The sequence below is a fragment of the Halichoeres trimaculatus genome, unplaced genomic scaffold (assembly GCF_033239565.1).
Source record: "Halichoeres trimaculatus isolate MK-OKI-2021-1 unplaced genomic scaffold, fHalTri1.1 fHalTri1_scaffold_23, whole genome shotgun sequence".
NCBI lineage: Eukaryota > Metazoa > Chordata > Actinopteri > Labriformes > Labridae > Halichoeres > Halichoeres trimaculatus.
This window is the reverse complement of record NW_027437201.1, coordinates 20,386,343-20,400,931: the sequence shown is the minus strand read 5'-3', so window position 1 is coordinate 20,400,931 and position 14,589 is coordinate 20,386,343. Positions and strand designations below refer to the sequence as shown.

At 42.3% G+C, this 14,589-nt stretch overlaps 1 protein-coding gene across 4 annotated transcripts in view; it reads left to right on the top strand.

Annotated features, from left to right (window-relative positions):
* The window catches only part of LOC141784776 (liprin-alpha-3-like), a 37,879-nt gene that overhangs the window by 16,590 nt on the left and 6,700 nt on the right, over positions 1–14,589 (top strand). For 3 of the 4 annotated variants that reach the window (XM_074662639.1, XM_074662641.1, XM_074662642.1), the window contains exons 3-21: positions 1,340–1,441; positions 1,689–1,853; positions 3,624–3,698; positions 3,819–3,878; positions 4,082–4,210; positions 4,968–5,060; positions 5,289–5,341; positions 6,839–6,932; positions 7,610–7,744; positions 8,469–8,552; positions 8,652–8,783; positions 8,868–8,930; positions 9,106–9,185; positions 9,518–9,704; positions 9,797–9,990; positions 10,959–11,202; positions 11,280–11,416; positions 11,508–11,656; positions 11,752–11,848. In XM_074662639.1, coding sequence (XP_074518740.1) covers positions 1,340–1,441; positions 1,689–1,853; positions 3,624–3,698; positions 3,819–3,878; positions 4,082–4,210; positions 4,968–5,060; positions 5,289–5,341; positions 6,839–6,932; positions 7,610–7,744; positions 8,469–8,552; positions 8,652–8,783; positions 8,868–8,930; positions 9,106–9,185; positions 9,518–9,704; positions 9,797–9,990; positions 10,959–11,202; positions 11,280–11,416; positions 11,508–11,656; positions 11,752–11,848 — 2,273 coding nt within the window. The remainder of the gene's footprint in view (positions 1–1,339; positions 1,442–1,688; positions 1,854–3,623; positions 3,699–3,818; positions 3,879–4,081; positions 4,211–4,967; positions 5,061–5,288; positions 5,342–6,838; positions 6,933–7,609; positions 7,745–8,468; positions 8,553–8,651; positions 8,784–8,867; positions 8,931–9,105; positions 9,186–9,517; positions 9,705–9,796; positions 9,991–10,958; positions 11,203–11,279; positions 11,417–11,507; positions 11,657–11,751; positions 11,849–14,589) is intronic. The other variant, XM_074662640.1, reaches the window with a different exon arrangement.

Below are 14,589 nucleotides of genomic sequence, written 5' to 3'. Positions count from 1 at the left end.
ATATTATTTTATTTAAAGAATAATAATAAAAATACCCCCCAAAATAATGTTATGTTAACAAAAGAGGGATAGGTAAAAATAGGAAGAGAAGAAAAAGATTTTGATTGTGAGTCGTTTTATTGTTCCAATAAAAATCGGTGAGGTTGCTCATTTTAAGACTCTAAATTAGTGGAGTTTTTGATCCAACAGTGATGTCCTCTAAATTTAACCATGTATTGTAGAGATGGAAAAAAAACATAAAAAAAAAAAAAAGAAATAAACGGCTGAACTAAAAGAATTCTAAAATAAACAGGAAGTTAGTTATTAACAGACTGGAAAATGAACACAACTGCAGATGGTTAGGATGAAATATGGGTAATTTATGAGTTTTCCAGGTGAGATTTTCATCACATCGTACACACAGAACCTGAATCGTTTCATGGGATGTGAGGCAGAGCTGATGGAGGGAGATTGAGACAAAACAGGGAAGAAACTAAAAAAGGACAAGAGTAGCCAGCAGAGAAGCTGACCCCCGTCCAAACAAAAAAAGGATCCCATAAGGCTCCGAGCCAACGGACCCACTGTGTCACCATCTGTATACATCCCGCTCCCTCCTCCATACAAACACAGAGCAGTTTAATGTGTCTACTTTCAGATCTTTCTGAATCACAAAGCAGGTAATCCTGACTCTAAACTCCCCGTCGTCTTTCTCCTAACCTGCCGTCGTCTCTGAGCTGAGGGCTTTGATGCCGTTTCATGGAGACACAAAGACAGAAACCGGCGTACGATGAATCCTGACGCTTTCTCCCTTTTGTTTAAGGAAATGTAAAACACGCTCTCCTGTTAGCACGCCGTTTCTTACCCGGTGCAGGAGTTTGGAAACGTATTCCCAGCGGTGTTGTAAATGACATATCGATGCTGTGCTTTTCGGGGCCTCTCCTGTGCATCCCAGTGCAGAGCCATTGTGTAACAGTGTGATGTAATCCATCCGTGAATGCGAGTTCACAGAGGAGGATGAGCCAGAGAGAGTGGTGTTGGAAAGTGTGTCAGTGATTTGCATGATGATTATGGAGGTTTACATCACGTACGCCTTCATACGTGCCTGGTCTCAGGTGTGTGACAGAGTGTGTCTCTGGAGGGCTTCAGCCATGTGTATTTTTAGTGTTATCCATGTTTGTGTGTGTTTGTGTGTGTTTGGAGGGAGCAGCATCAGTAGATTTGTCTGCGTGTGGCCTTAACGATGATTTACTCCTGTAGACTCTGGTTGCAGCTCCAGCAGCCAAACAGACACCAGTGAAACTATTAAAACGTTAAACAGTTTGTTTTCCTCGCCCCTGAACGCAGCTTGTGTGTTCCACAGGAGTTTGCTGTGTTGACTAAAGAGCTGAACGTTTGCCGGGAGCAGCTTCTGGAGCGGGAGGAGGAGATCGCTGAGCTCAAGGCGGAGAGAAACAACACACGTGTAAGATGTTTAGCGGCCATTTTGCCTATTAGCGCTGTAACAGCCTCAGTGTTATCTTTCTCACCCATTGTGCTTGTGTGGGTGTGACACTGTTTCATTTTCTGTTTTTCCTCTTCGTGACTCTTTTTGTCCATATCTGCCATCCTCATCGCCCCCCCTTTCACTCCTTGTCCCTAAATGCTGCCCGCTGCCCTCCTTACTCCTCTGCATCCTCCTTCCTGTCACATCCCCGTCCTCGCTCCTGTAGTTGTTGCTGGAGCACCTGGAGTGTCTGGTGTCTCGCCATGAGCGCAGTCTGAGGATGACGGTGGTGAAAAGACAGGCCCAGTCCCCGGCGGGGGTCTCCAGTGAAGTGGAAGTCCTAAAGGCCCTCAAGTCTCTGTTCGAGCACCATAAGGCCCTGGATGAGAAGGTGGGTCAGACTGTAGATCGCTACCTTTATGATTCAAACACAACCTCATTCACTGTTACCTGACTTTTCCCAAGAAGATGTCACAAAAAAACCTTGAATGAACCATGTAAAATGTACACACATGAAGGGGTCATGTGTTAGCGGTTAGCTACTACCAAACACCTTTCCTCATCAGGTTGGCCTGAATAGCTAAAACGAGCTAACAAAGACCTGATACCTTTTATTTCAGCAGTTTCTCATAATCTGTTCCAGATTTAAACAAATTCAACAGTTTGCTAGCCTTGCTAACTTACATGATATAACATTAGTGTCCTGCTAGCTTGACCCTGCTGCCATGAAGTGAAAAAGTTTAGAGATGGGGTCTCCAGGAGTTTCCGTTAATTGTTGGAAAACAACATTCAAACAGGGCTTCTCCTCTTTGGACCCACAGCATCTAATCCTGACTACGTGAACACACCCACTAGCCCAGCAACCACCTGTAGCATCGTGTTTCTACGTGGGAGAGACTGGCATGTTAGCACAAGCTAATTACGGGTATTTGACACACATATCTGGTTAGCAAAAAGCTAACTCACATCACTCTTCGAGTGAAAGTCAAGCTAAGCTTCACCTTTGTTGAGGAAAACGCTTTATCTGTTTGGAGTTTCGGTTCACTTCAGTTGATTTTCTCTCTCCATGCTACGTCCGCTATCGTAGCTGCTCCAATTAGCTTCTTCCACTCGCTAATTAGCACATTAAGTCAGTGACACTGGGCATGCTGTGATTGTCTGAGCTAAAAATGCTAACTCTCTGCTCTAAAACGCTCTGACACAACCAAAACATCAACATCCAGGCCGAGGAGGGGGGGTTGAGGCAGACACAGACACTGACACACACATGTTCGCTATCGTAGCTTCTCTGATTAGCTTCTTCCACTCGCTAATCAACACATAAAGCCACTCGCACCCAGGGCCTGCTGTGATTGGCTGATGTAACCACGCTTACTCTCTGCCCAGAAACATCCTGAAACAACCAAAACATCGACATACAGTCACAGGAAGGGGGGTTGAGGCAGACACAGACACTGACACTGACACACATGTATAGAGGCTTAGAGGATTATTCCTGTAAAAGCTGATTTTTTTATTTTTTCAGAAAATCCTGCAGACTTTACCTTTTAGTGTGAAATTATTTTAAAAAGCAGTTTATTTTTGACCTAAAATGAAAGATTTTTAAATGTCTTATAGATTTGTGGTTTGTTTTAGCGCTACTTCAGGTATTAAAGCTCAAACAGGGGATCTGTTCACTCCTATTTTCTTACTTTTCCTGTTTTTCTTGCCTGGAAATGACAAAACATATACGATACATTTTATATTTTTGATGAATTTTAGCTTGCCATGTCTTGACATCTCTAAAAGACTGTCTCAAACTCCTCATACTCTCAGTTTATGTGCAAATTCTTTGTCTTATGGCGCTGTTTATCCACAGTCATTTAAATATCCTGAACCAGTAAACTCAGGAAATAGACGATTTCTAGCATTTTAGCATGTTAGCATGTTTTATAGTTCAACCTTCTAGTTTTCTTACATTCAGATTCAATAAGAGCTACATGTCCCTGTCCTCTTCCCCTCCTTTGACTGTGGCCTTACTGAACTCAGATTGATTGCTTTTTGGACCAGCCGCTCCGAGCGAAGGGTAAAACCCTGAATCTCACAGGGTATTTGTCCCAAAAAGTATTAAAGCTCTCAGCCCCATGAGAGTCATCATACTGACGCCGTCTCTACCTCACAGGTCCGAGAGAGGCTCCGTGTGGCCCTCGAGAGGGTGTCCATGTTAGAGGACCAGCTCGCTGCGTCTTCTCAAGAGGTAAAGTCTCATCTGGAGAATTTCCTGAATTTCCTGCCTCTGAAACGAGATGAAGCTCGATGAGGAGGCAGAACATTCACTGGTTTTCTGTCTTTTTCCTGTTTGTCTCCTTCTCTCCAGGTAATCTCTTTAAAAGACCAAATTAAAAGACGTCAGCAAGGGGTGGACGGCGGGAAAGATGTAAGGGAGGGTTTTCTGCATGTTGGTTCCAGTAGTTTTGTGTTTGTGATAGCGACAAGAAAGCCCGTAGAAAAGTAGATGTATGGGTACCATGGTGTGTCACTGTGATAGTTCCACGTCTTACCGTAAAATACTGATCTACATCCTGAGCTGGACTCCTCCTCTTCATCGCTATCGTTGTTTCTACAATGTCACGATTACAGCGACTACCAAACGGCCCCTCCGCCGGCGTGGAGGACAGCGAGCTTGAAAGACAACGAGAGGGGGAGATTGAACGACAGAGAGCTGAACTCTCCCAGCTCAGGGAGAGGCTGGCCCTCATGTGCCGCCAGGTGAGTGTGTGTGTGTGTTTGTTTATGTGCCCTTATGGGGACTACAAAACCGCTTTGTGCTGCCGTGTTGGGACATTCATGTGTTGACGTTTGTGGCCCTAAAAAGACCAAAGATGATCTCAAATGATCTCAAACCAAATGATCAGTTTGACATCGCAGGTTTGTAACAGTCCTTACAGGTGTAGAAAAACAGGCGTGTGTGTGAGAGTGTGTGTGTGTGTTTCTCTGCTGGACTCTGTTATAGTCTTTATAATGAACACTGACTATTTTAATAAATAACTTTAAAGTACTCCATTAAATGGAGCTTTTCCCCAAGTACTTCTGACAGCACATCCCAGGAAGGAGGGGCTCCCACTTCAGGCCCTCTGCTGGTCTCCCTCCTCCCTCTTGTGGCCAGTTGCAGTATTGCAGCCACTCTGCAAAGCCAGCAGTGAACTATTTTGAGCATAAAAGGACATAATAAGAATCTACTTTCAGAGTTTTGTCCGTAGCATTGTCTGAAAAAGTCTGTGAGATGAAGAACAGTGTCTTAATCAGCTTCCTGACTCTCTGGTCAAAGCATGAAAAGACGGATGTGTCAGACTCTCTGCATGTTACACTTGTGTCAGAGATGCTCCCTGAGAGTCCAACGCTGACCGAGCAGATACTCCTGATGAATCAGTCGCATGTCTTTTTACACTCAGTGCCGTAGCAGTTAACACTGAGTCACAGAGGTTCAAACTGTGTCATCTCGTGTCTCTTTGTTGTGTCACGTCAGGTTGGGGAAATAGAGGAACAGCTTGCGGCCGCCAGGAGGGAGGTGACGAAGTCGGAGGAGGCCAATCAGAAGCTCCAAAGGGAAGTGAAAGAGGTCTGTAGGGCCAATCTGTCTCTCCCTGGCCAAAGCCCTGAGCTCCCTCGAGTCCCGGGGATCCTGGTGTATATTTGACCACAGTGGGCATATGTTAGGAGGGATTAAAGACACGTCTCAGTCTGGAAATGAAGCATTATGATGTGTTACTGTAGATTTAGAGGTTACATGTTAAAGTGTCAAACATAAGCAGACTGGTTATTCTTGATGTACGTTTCCTCCTACCAGGCCCTGTGCCAACGGGAGGACATGGAGGAGAGGATAACAACACTAGAACGCAGGTACCCTTCACTGTTTTGGATAAATCTGTTCTTAGCTTTCATGAGGAGTCATATTTAACGCCTTTTTAAAACAAATGTTTCACACATTAAGCATTATTAACTCAGCAAAACAACCACATGCTTCACCTATTTGCTGACAGCCCTGCAGAGGTGTCCTGACACGTCTTTATGCAGTTTAAAGTTGTTTGACAAAACCGTCACTGGGAATGCTGCTCTGTGTGAAAAACACATGGATGTGTTTTTGGAGAACTTTTGTTTCTTTTTTAGAAGGGTTGAAAAATTTAAGGATTAAACCAAAGCCATAACTTTACACTGTTACTTTTTCAGTTAAGAGGAATCTAATTAATTCCCATTTCAAACGTTATAACGTCATTACCGTTACCGACAGTGAAATGAGGCGCATTTCTCTGTATCCAACCTGCAAATAAAATGTTGGAAAAAGCATCAGACACACCATAGACTGTATAAGAGTGGACAGCGTGGCTCTGCCATTTATCGTTGTACAGTTTTGAAGCCAAAATTCCCTCATCACAGGCGCAGCATGTGTAGCCGGATGACAAAAATAATAATAATTTTTCTTCTTTCGAGAGTCTAATCACTTCTTGGCTCTACCTCCCGACATATTTTACAATCCCCGGAAAAAACACACAAGAACCGCAGCTGTCATTCATCATTAAACCTTATGTAAAGTTTCGTTTTTAACCTCTTATAACTAATGAAAACGAAACTTTCGACAGCCAAATGATATCTTCAAATCACCACAAAAATCAGACGTGAGAAACATTTCTACGAGGAGTATTAAGTTTTAAAGTTTGACCTCAGCCCATCTGGAATGACTGGGGAGATGGATTTTTTTGACCTATACTGCAGGGGAGCAGTTTTTGTGGAGACCTCACTCCAAGCCGAGCAAGATGATGTCCATTTTTTTTACAGTCTATGAGACACACGAGTAATGAGTTGACGCTAAAGTCAACTTTTCAGCAACAAATATCACACAGCTTCCTGTGTATGTCTGTGCAACCTGCAGTCAGAGAGGATCTCATGCAGCGTCTTTGGATCAAACCAACTCCAGGGAGAGAGGGGAGATGCTTTTCCAGGTTTGAATGTAAGGCACAAGTAGACGACTTGTTTTGACTTGAAAAAATATGAGAGATGACAGGACCAGACTAAAAAATAAGGAGTTAATCTGGAGAAATTGCAAGTCGGGGGTTAAAAAAGCAGGAGAATCCCTCCTAAATCAGGAGCATTGGCGAGTCTATCTGACCTGGATCACTCTGGCCTGACCTGGATTTAATATGAGCCAGTGCCGAGCATTTTCAGGATGGAAAAGGCAAAAACAGGCATGAACATTATGTCCCAGAGCTAAACCTACTCAAAAACTGAATTCTTTAGCAAAATTAAAGGTTTTCAAAAAAGAAACACAAGACTAACTTTCCCTTGTAACTAATTACATTTATGAAGGAGTGTTAATTAACAGCATCTGGTTGATGATTGCAGGTACCTCAGCGCCCAGAGGGAGGCGACTTCTCTCCATGATATCAAAGACAAGCTGGAGAACGAGCTGGCCAGCAAAGAATCGCTGCACAGACAGGTAACAACGTGAGAATACACTGCAAAAAATGAAATCTTATCAAGTGTTTTTGCCTCATTTTAAGTAAAAATTGTCTCGTTATACCTGATATGAGCTACATTCAACTTCTCTGTCCAGAAAAATGTCTTGTTCAAAGTTACTTCAACATAAAAATGAGGTCTGAATTGCTTGTAACCAGTAAACAAAAAATCTAGAAAAAAATTCAAGAAAAATTGTTGGAAAATTAGCTTGAAACTAGAATAATGTCTTAATACCAGAAACTTTTCTCTTGTTTTATTGGCAGATTTTTTTAAACTTGTTCCATGCGGTTCAAACCTCATTTTTGTCTTTGAATAACTTGAAATAAGACATTTTTCTGGACAGGTTAGGTGAGTGCGGCTCATGTTAAGTCTACAAAGACATTTTCTACTGAAAATAAGACAAAAACCCTTGATAAGATTTCATTTTTTTTGCAGTGTACCTGCTTCGTTTACTGCTGTTTAATCTAACTTTTACAAATGATAATAATGATAATGATACATTTTATTTATAAAGCACTTTTCTAGACACTCAAAGACACTTTACAGAGGTTAAAGGAGCATCATACAAAACAGCACACAACAACAAAACATGAATGAAAAAGAAGCACTGTACTTCTGGTCTTCATCCCTCACATTTGTGTCCTCGTCTGCATCCAGAGTGAAGAGAAGAACCGGCAGCTACAGGAGCGTCTGGATGAGGCCAAGCAGAAGCTCCAGCAGACTCTACAGAGGGCCGAGACGCTGCCTGAGATCGAGGCCCAGCTCGCCCAGAGAGTCGCTGCTCTCAACAAGGTGCTTCCTGTCTTTATTTCATTCCTGATGACATAGAAATATAAGTACAATACGAAAACAAAACTAGAAAAATGCTTTAGTCTTACTTTAATGTTATACTCCCTTTCTGCAGACTGTCTGCTACAATTTGGTGTTAGTTACAGGTTTGTACGATAATTTGTTTCCTGACAGTGTTGAAAATTATTATGACCCAGTTCATATTTCATATTCTGGATCTTAGTATCCAGAATATTGGCAGGATCTGGATCGTACTTTTACATCTGTCAGAAATTATGGTGACCTTGTCTTGTATTGTTTTACAAAGCAATCCGACCATTTATCATGGAGTTATCTACACATATGGTGAAAACAGCCCTATCTCACAATGATAGAATCCTTTAAAATAGTCCTGGATCCAGACGGTGATCCGGATCACCTCCACAATTTAATAACTTCTTCCTTATCCCATTTTGAGCATTTCCTGAAAATTTCATCAAGAATAGTGAATTAGTTTTTGAGTTATGTCGCAGACAAACAAACAAACTCCCAAAAACATAACCCTTTGGCGAAGGTAAATAATGTTAATATTATTATTTTTCCTTTTTTAATTTCATTTAATCCCAATCCTATCAGGAATTGAAGCATTATGATGTGGCTGCCTTTTTCCCTTTCATCATTATTTTAAATTTACAGTCTCCAAACTTGTCACTGACCTGGGCCTCCCCTTTTCCGTCCTCTGATTTAGGCAGAGGAGCGTCACGGGAACTTCGAGGAGCGACTACGGCAAATGGAAGCTCAGCTCGAGGAGAAGAACCAGGAGCTGCAGCGGGTACTTCATCAACTTTTCTCTCCTTGGATGTTTTTAATGTAAAGCGTAAAGAAACAGACTCATCTTAGGAGCCTCTCTTGTGGCTTTTTTTATTCCCAGGCGAGGCAGAGGGAAAAGATGAACGATGAACACAACAAACGCCTCTCCGATACGGTGGACAAGCTGCTGTCGGAGTCTAACGAGAGGCTGCAGCTCCACCTCAAAGAGAGGATGGCAGCTCTGGAGGAGAAGGTATCAAGGACGGTGATCACTGCTGAGATATGTTTTAGAACATTAAGGAAAAAGAGGTTTTAAGACGCTTTCTGCTTCCTCTAGAACGCTCTCTCAGAGGAACTGTCCAACATGAAGAAAATCCAGGATGATCTTATAGCTAACAAGGTATTCCCTCGCTATTTCTGCACAACTCTGAGTGTCTACTGACCTTTAAATATTCAACTTTTCCAGTTCCTGAGAAGTCCACCTAATCACACAAACACGCTGCGTCATGATTACAAAGAAAAGTTGTTTTTCCTCAGAAATGACGCCTCGTGTGTTTTTCTCCTTCGTGCTTCAGGAGCAGCTTCTCGCTGAGCTGGAGCGGATCCAACTGGAGCTGGATCAGCTGAGAGGCCGACCCGGTTCTTCTTACTCCAGGTGAGACTCAGTGAACCTTTACAGGACTGTGTTGTTCCTGAATTTAGTGAAAACAAATTAAAAAAGAGTCTCCCCGGGGCTACAATATGCAGAATGTCTCTTTTTTTAGAGCAAATATGTGTTTACCATCCTGTTAGGCTGTGTTGTACTTTACCGTTTGGCCCATAAATTATTCATACTGTACACAGAGTGTTTTGTTCTGGCTGAAAAAAGACGTGAATTTATGAATGCATATTATTTGTGTGGCTCGTTGTTGTTTTGTACCCAGAAAATGGACACGTTGTGATTTCACGTGCAGCAACGTAACGACTGAATTCTTAATCTGACCGTAGGGCGGGCAGCGTCAGCTCACTCCCCTCCACACTTTTTCGAAGATCTCTTCCAGGGAGCGCCTCGGAGCTGCGGTACCCTCAGGGAGGAGGCTCCCTCCCGGCTGGATACGGCAACTCCTCTGGTGGCGTGGTGGTTAGGAGGACGCACCGCGGCCGGTGGGGGGGCAGTAGAGATGATGGTGGCAAGGTGTTGATCTCAAACACCAGGATATGACGTTGTTGATGTACCAGTTGTGTTTTTTTGAGGTGATGGTTAACTGCATCTTTCCCTCTCTCAAGTACGGTGAGTGGGATAGCGGTTCGATGATGGGGCCTGGGTACGAGGGCGGCGTGGAGGGAGGCTGCTCTGACGATGAGGACGACAGGGAGACTCTGTTTGGATCTGAGCTGCTCTCACCAAGTGGACAGACGGATGTGCAGACTCTGGCCATCATGCTTCAGGAGCAGCTGGAGGCAATCAACAAGGAAATAAAGTGAGCGTTAAGAACGGGATATGTTCCACTTTTTATTAATCGTCAACTTGTAGTTCAAGCAGGAATGACCCATTATCTTAATTCCTGACTCTTTACCTACTGGTTAAAGGTAGGGTCTGCAGGATTTTTGATTACATGTCAGTAAACACAAAATCCCCAACTGGGCTCCTCCTCCCGGGCTCAGTGCCAGCTGCAGCCCACACCCACAGCCTCCAACCGTGACTACATGAACACACTCTCTATCCCAGCAACCACCTGTAGCATCACATTTCTACGTGAAGAGACTCAAGAGCCGTGCATCTTATTTAGAATGTTAGCACAAGCTAATCACAGGTATTTGACACATACCTGGTTAGCAAAAGCGCTCTTCGTCTCGTGTCGCTCTCCAAGTTCCAAGTGAAAGTCGAGCCAAGCTTCACCCTTGTCTTCTGTTTGGTTTCACTTTGGTTATTTTTCTACCTCCATGCTACATCCGCTATCGTAGCTGCTCCTATTAGCTTCTCCCACTTGCTAATTGACACGCTAAGTTACTTGGGCACTGTGATTGGCTCAGGTAACAGCGCTTACTCTCCCCTCAAAAACATCCAGAAACAACCAAATCATCAACATCCAGGCAGAGGAGGAGGCTGAGGCAGACACAGACACTGACACACACATGTTCGCTATCATAGCTTCTCTGATTAGCTTCTCCCACTCGCTAATTGACACGCTAAGTTACTTGTGCACGAGGCATGCTGTGATTGGCTGAGGTTACGACACTTACTTTGCTTAAAAACGTCCAGGAACTACCAAATCCAGGCAGAGGAGGGGGTTGAGGCAGACACAGACACTGACACACATGTAAAGAGGCACAGAAGAGATGATTCAGCAGGCTTATTTCTGTAAAAGTTTATTTTTTGGAGGGGAAATCCTGCAGATTCTACCTTTAAAGGTAAGAACAGTGAGAATGACTCCTCGTCTCCTTCCAGGCTCATCCAGGAGGAGAAGGAGAGCACAGAGATGAGAGCAGAGGAGATAGAGAGCCGGGTCAGCAGCGTGGCCCTCGATGCCTCGCCTCTTCCTCCCTCCTCACTGGGAGGTCGGGACAGCGTGGGGAGGGGCTACATGACTCCCTCCATCACCTCCTCCACGTTGGCGTCTCCTTCGCCACCAAGCTCTGGACATTCCACGCCACGCCTGCCTCATTCCCCCGCCAGGGAATCTGACAGACAGGTAACAAGTCGCCTGGCAGAGATCAGCTTTTAATGAGGCGGGTTTTAAACACTGACCTGTTTCTTACGGCCCTGCAGAACAGCAAAGAGGGCGAGGAATGCAGAGCACTGGCTCTGATTGACTCCAACCCTCCTGTTCCTCGAGCGCTGCGGCTGGACCGGATGACACACACTCACCCTGGAGCAGGTCTGGATGACCACCGGGAATTTCGCAGGTGGGTTCAGGAAGGTCTGCTCACATTTTAACCTTTGGATCTGTAAGATTTGTGTTGTCTATCCTCATTTCTGCTCTTTTCTGTTGTTTAGTCTCTCTGCTGATGGTGCAACCACCGCCAGCCAGGATTCCCTCCACAAAGCCAGCAAAAAGAAAAGCATCAAGTCGTCTATCGGGCGTCTCTTCGGCAAAAAGGAAAAGGGGCGGATCGGCGCACCTGGGCGTGAATCTGCATCACTGGGTCAGTGACCAGCTGTGCTGAAATTGAAACTAAAAGAATCCCAAATAAAATTGTTAAGTTTGATAACCATCTTTTTTAACCTTTGACCTCTGCAGCCTCCACCCCCTCTGATGACCTGGGTTCAGCCGATCCTCTAGGCCTGACCAAACTGGGAACAGGGACGGTGGAGAAAGACCGGCGCAGCAAAAAGAAGTGAGATCAGACCCCAAACACAAGCTTCAAGCATCATTCAGAAAAATACAGCGATATTACGCTGACGACACCGCGCTGTGTGCCTTAAAAATAAAAAACTTTTTAATACTGCACTTTTTAAAAACAATGATACAAAGTGCTTTACAGAATAAAAACAAACAGTAAAAACAAATAAAAGAGAAATGTAAGGAAAACATATAGAAATTTTTGAGAAATGTGTTGCACTAAGAAAAGTGTAAATTTGAGTGAAAGTGAATTAAATTATCTAATTAACAACATTCAGTGGTTATTTTCAGAGAGTTTAATGCACAAATATAACATTTTTTATAAGTTTGTTATTTATGGAAATTATATGATTTTATGGTAACCCAGTGTCAAAATGATGTGTTGTCCTCAAACAGTTTATCATTTCTATTTGTCGTAAAATTATGAAAAAATATTTAAAGATTTATAGTATATATATGTCAGATCAAAGAGTAGGTCACAGAAGCTGGTGTAATTTTTGGTGACAATTTACTTTAGAGGTCCGCAAATTTCATTGCGCTTAGGTAATAATTAGACAAAGTTTTTTCTTATTTCTTTAGAATTAACCCAAAAAATTTCATGAGAATTTGTTGAAAATTAACACATAACTTCTGGACAGATTGTGTTTTGCAGTGCGCCTGTACTCGCAGTGTCTATCACAATCAGGTCAGGCCAATTTACAACCCCACTCCGGGTGAATATCACATCTGAAGCTTCAGTTGTATCATGAAAAACATTATAGGTCTAATCATAAAGGTTTATCATTTAGCATCTGATCTCAATTATGCAGATCAACAAACTGGTACTTAAGAACTTGGTGAAATTAAATAACACATAGATAACTATTGACTGCTTATTGGGAAATTTAATTGTGCACTGAACATTTTAAAGGTAATTATCAGAGGAAACAATGAAGCTAACTTCTGTTTTCAAGAACTAAGCAGCTATTTATCACCTGCTTCTCTGGAAACAGCAGAAACGATGGGAGAAGTAAAAGTAAAGTGTAACCTAATATTTTCATTTAGATATTATTTATCATATTAACTAGGGCTGTCATTTTAAAGCGTTGATTAGATTAATTAATTAAACCGCAAATTAACGCGTCATAAAAATTAACACAGATTAATCTGGATCCCAAACCCGCGAGGCATTCAAAGACGCACTTATTTTCAAATGTCTAGCATTTACAAACCGTTTGTCCTACATGAAAAAAGTGGTGTTCTCGTCAGATTTTCAAATTTCCGACGGTCCCTGAATGTATCACACCTAGCAACATGCTTTGAACCGGGGGCAAGAGAGAGCGCTGTTAAGGGGACTGCTGTCCACATCTTGTTTATTCACTCGTCCTTTTTGAAATTCTGCAGAAAATCAACCGTTTGCTCTAGCTCAATTCTGAAAAAAAAACAGATAATTTTACACTCTCTACTGCATCAAACAAGCCCCGAATCTTTGAGAAATGTCTTGTATTTAAATCTAAAGAATTCTTTGAAAATTTCCTTCCATCTTCCTGGTGTCATGTTTCAGCTTGGGGCTGCTCTGCACCAATCAGCAACAGTTTGTGTGTTTAGAGCATGTTAAACTGAAAATACTTCACTTTTCTTTGATCTAAGACTTGAAAAAAGTGTTTTGTACATAGTTCCTCACAGTTTTTAGCCTTTAGCCCTGGTTCTCCTGACCTCATAGAAGTATAGAAGTTCATATTGCAGTGAAAATTCAGTCCACATCGAGTAAAAATGTGAACAGAAGCAAAAAACGTCCTAAAAATCAAATCAGCTTACCTTAGGTGCAGGACTGTGTAGATTTTGTAAAGATAGAACCATAACACTTTTTTCATTTGTTCCTTTTGCCTCAGGGTACCTAAAAATGTGTTGTATATATTCCCACCTTATTTTTAAATGTCTTTTAATGTAATTTTAATGTCCTGGAATTCAAAGTCTTTATTTTGGGACCTTAAGCAGATATGAGATTAAAATGCGATTAATTAGATTTATTAATTACAAATCCTGTAATTAATTAGATAAATTTTTTTAATCGCCTGACAGCACTAATTTTAACACATATGCATGTGTTTTCAGTTAAAGCCAAAGGTAGCTAGCAACTAAGGGAAAACAGGATGCAGGGTTTCCGCTACATGCAAATGACCATAGGGCATTGCCATCTTAATATAAAAGCCGCCATGACTTCAGAATTCAGACCTTTTTTCCAGATGTTTCAAATCGCTCTTGTATATCAGACCAAAATTGCCTTGACTACTTCACACACTCATGGTAGGATCATTCTGTGGTCAAAACCAATAAGAGACAGAGCTCGGGCGGGTCTTTGCAGTGTACAATTCTCAGCTCTCAAATCATTCATCACTGTTTAAATCACTGTTACCAACATTACAATGTGCCTTTGTGCAGGGGTGTGTCCAGATGTTCAGAATGGGGTGTCACAATGAGGGCAGTGACTAAAGTAGGGGTGGCCAAAGTGTGCATACATACAAACTATCACCATTTATTTTCTATAACTTCACTCTCTACTTTATCAATTATGAGTAAATATAATTTTTAATAACTATTATATTCTAGTGTATGATTTTAGTGCAAAATGTAGCATGTTTATCAGCTAGCCTGATACATGTAAAGTAGTGTTTGGTAAAAAGAAAGATGGCCTCTAAACTTTATCATTAGATAAGGCAAAAAAAAATTGTATTAATAAATAATTTCTAAAAGTTT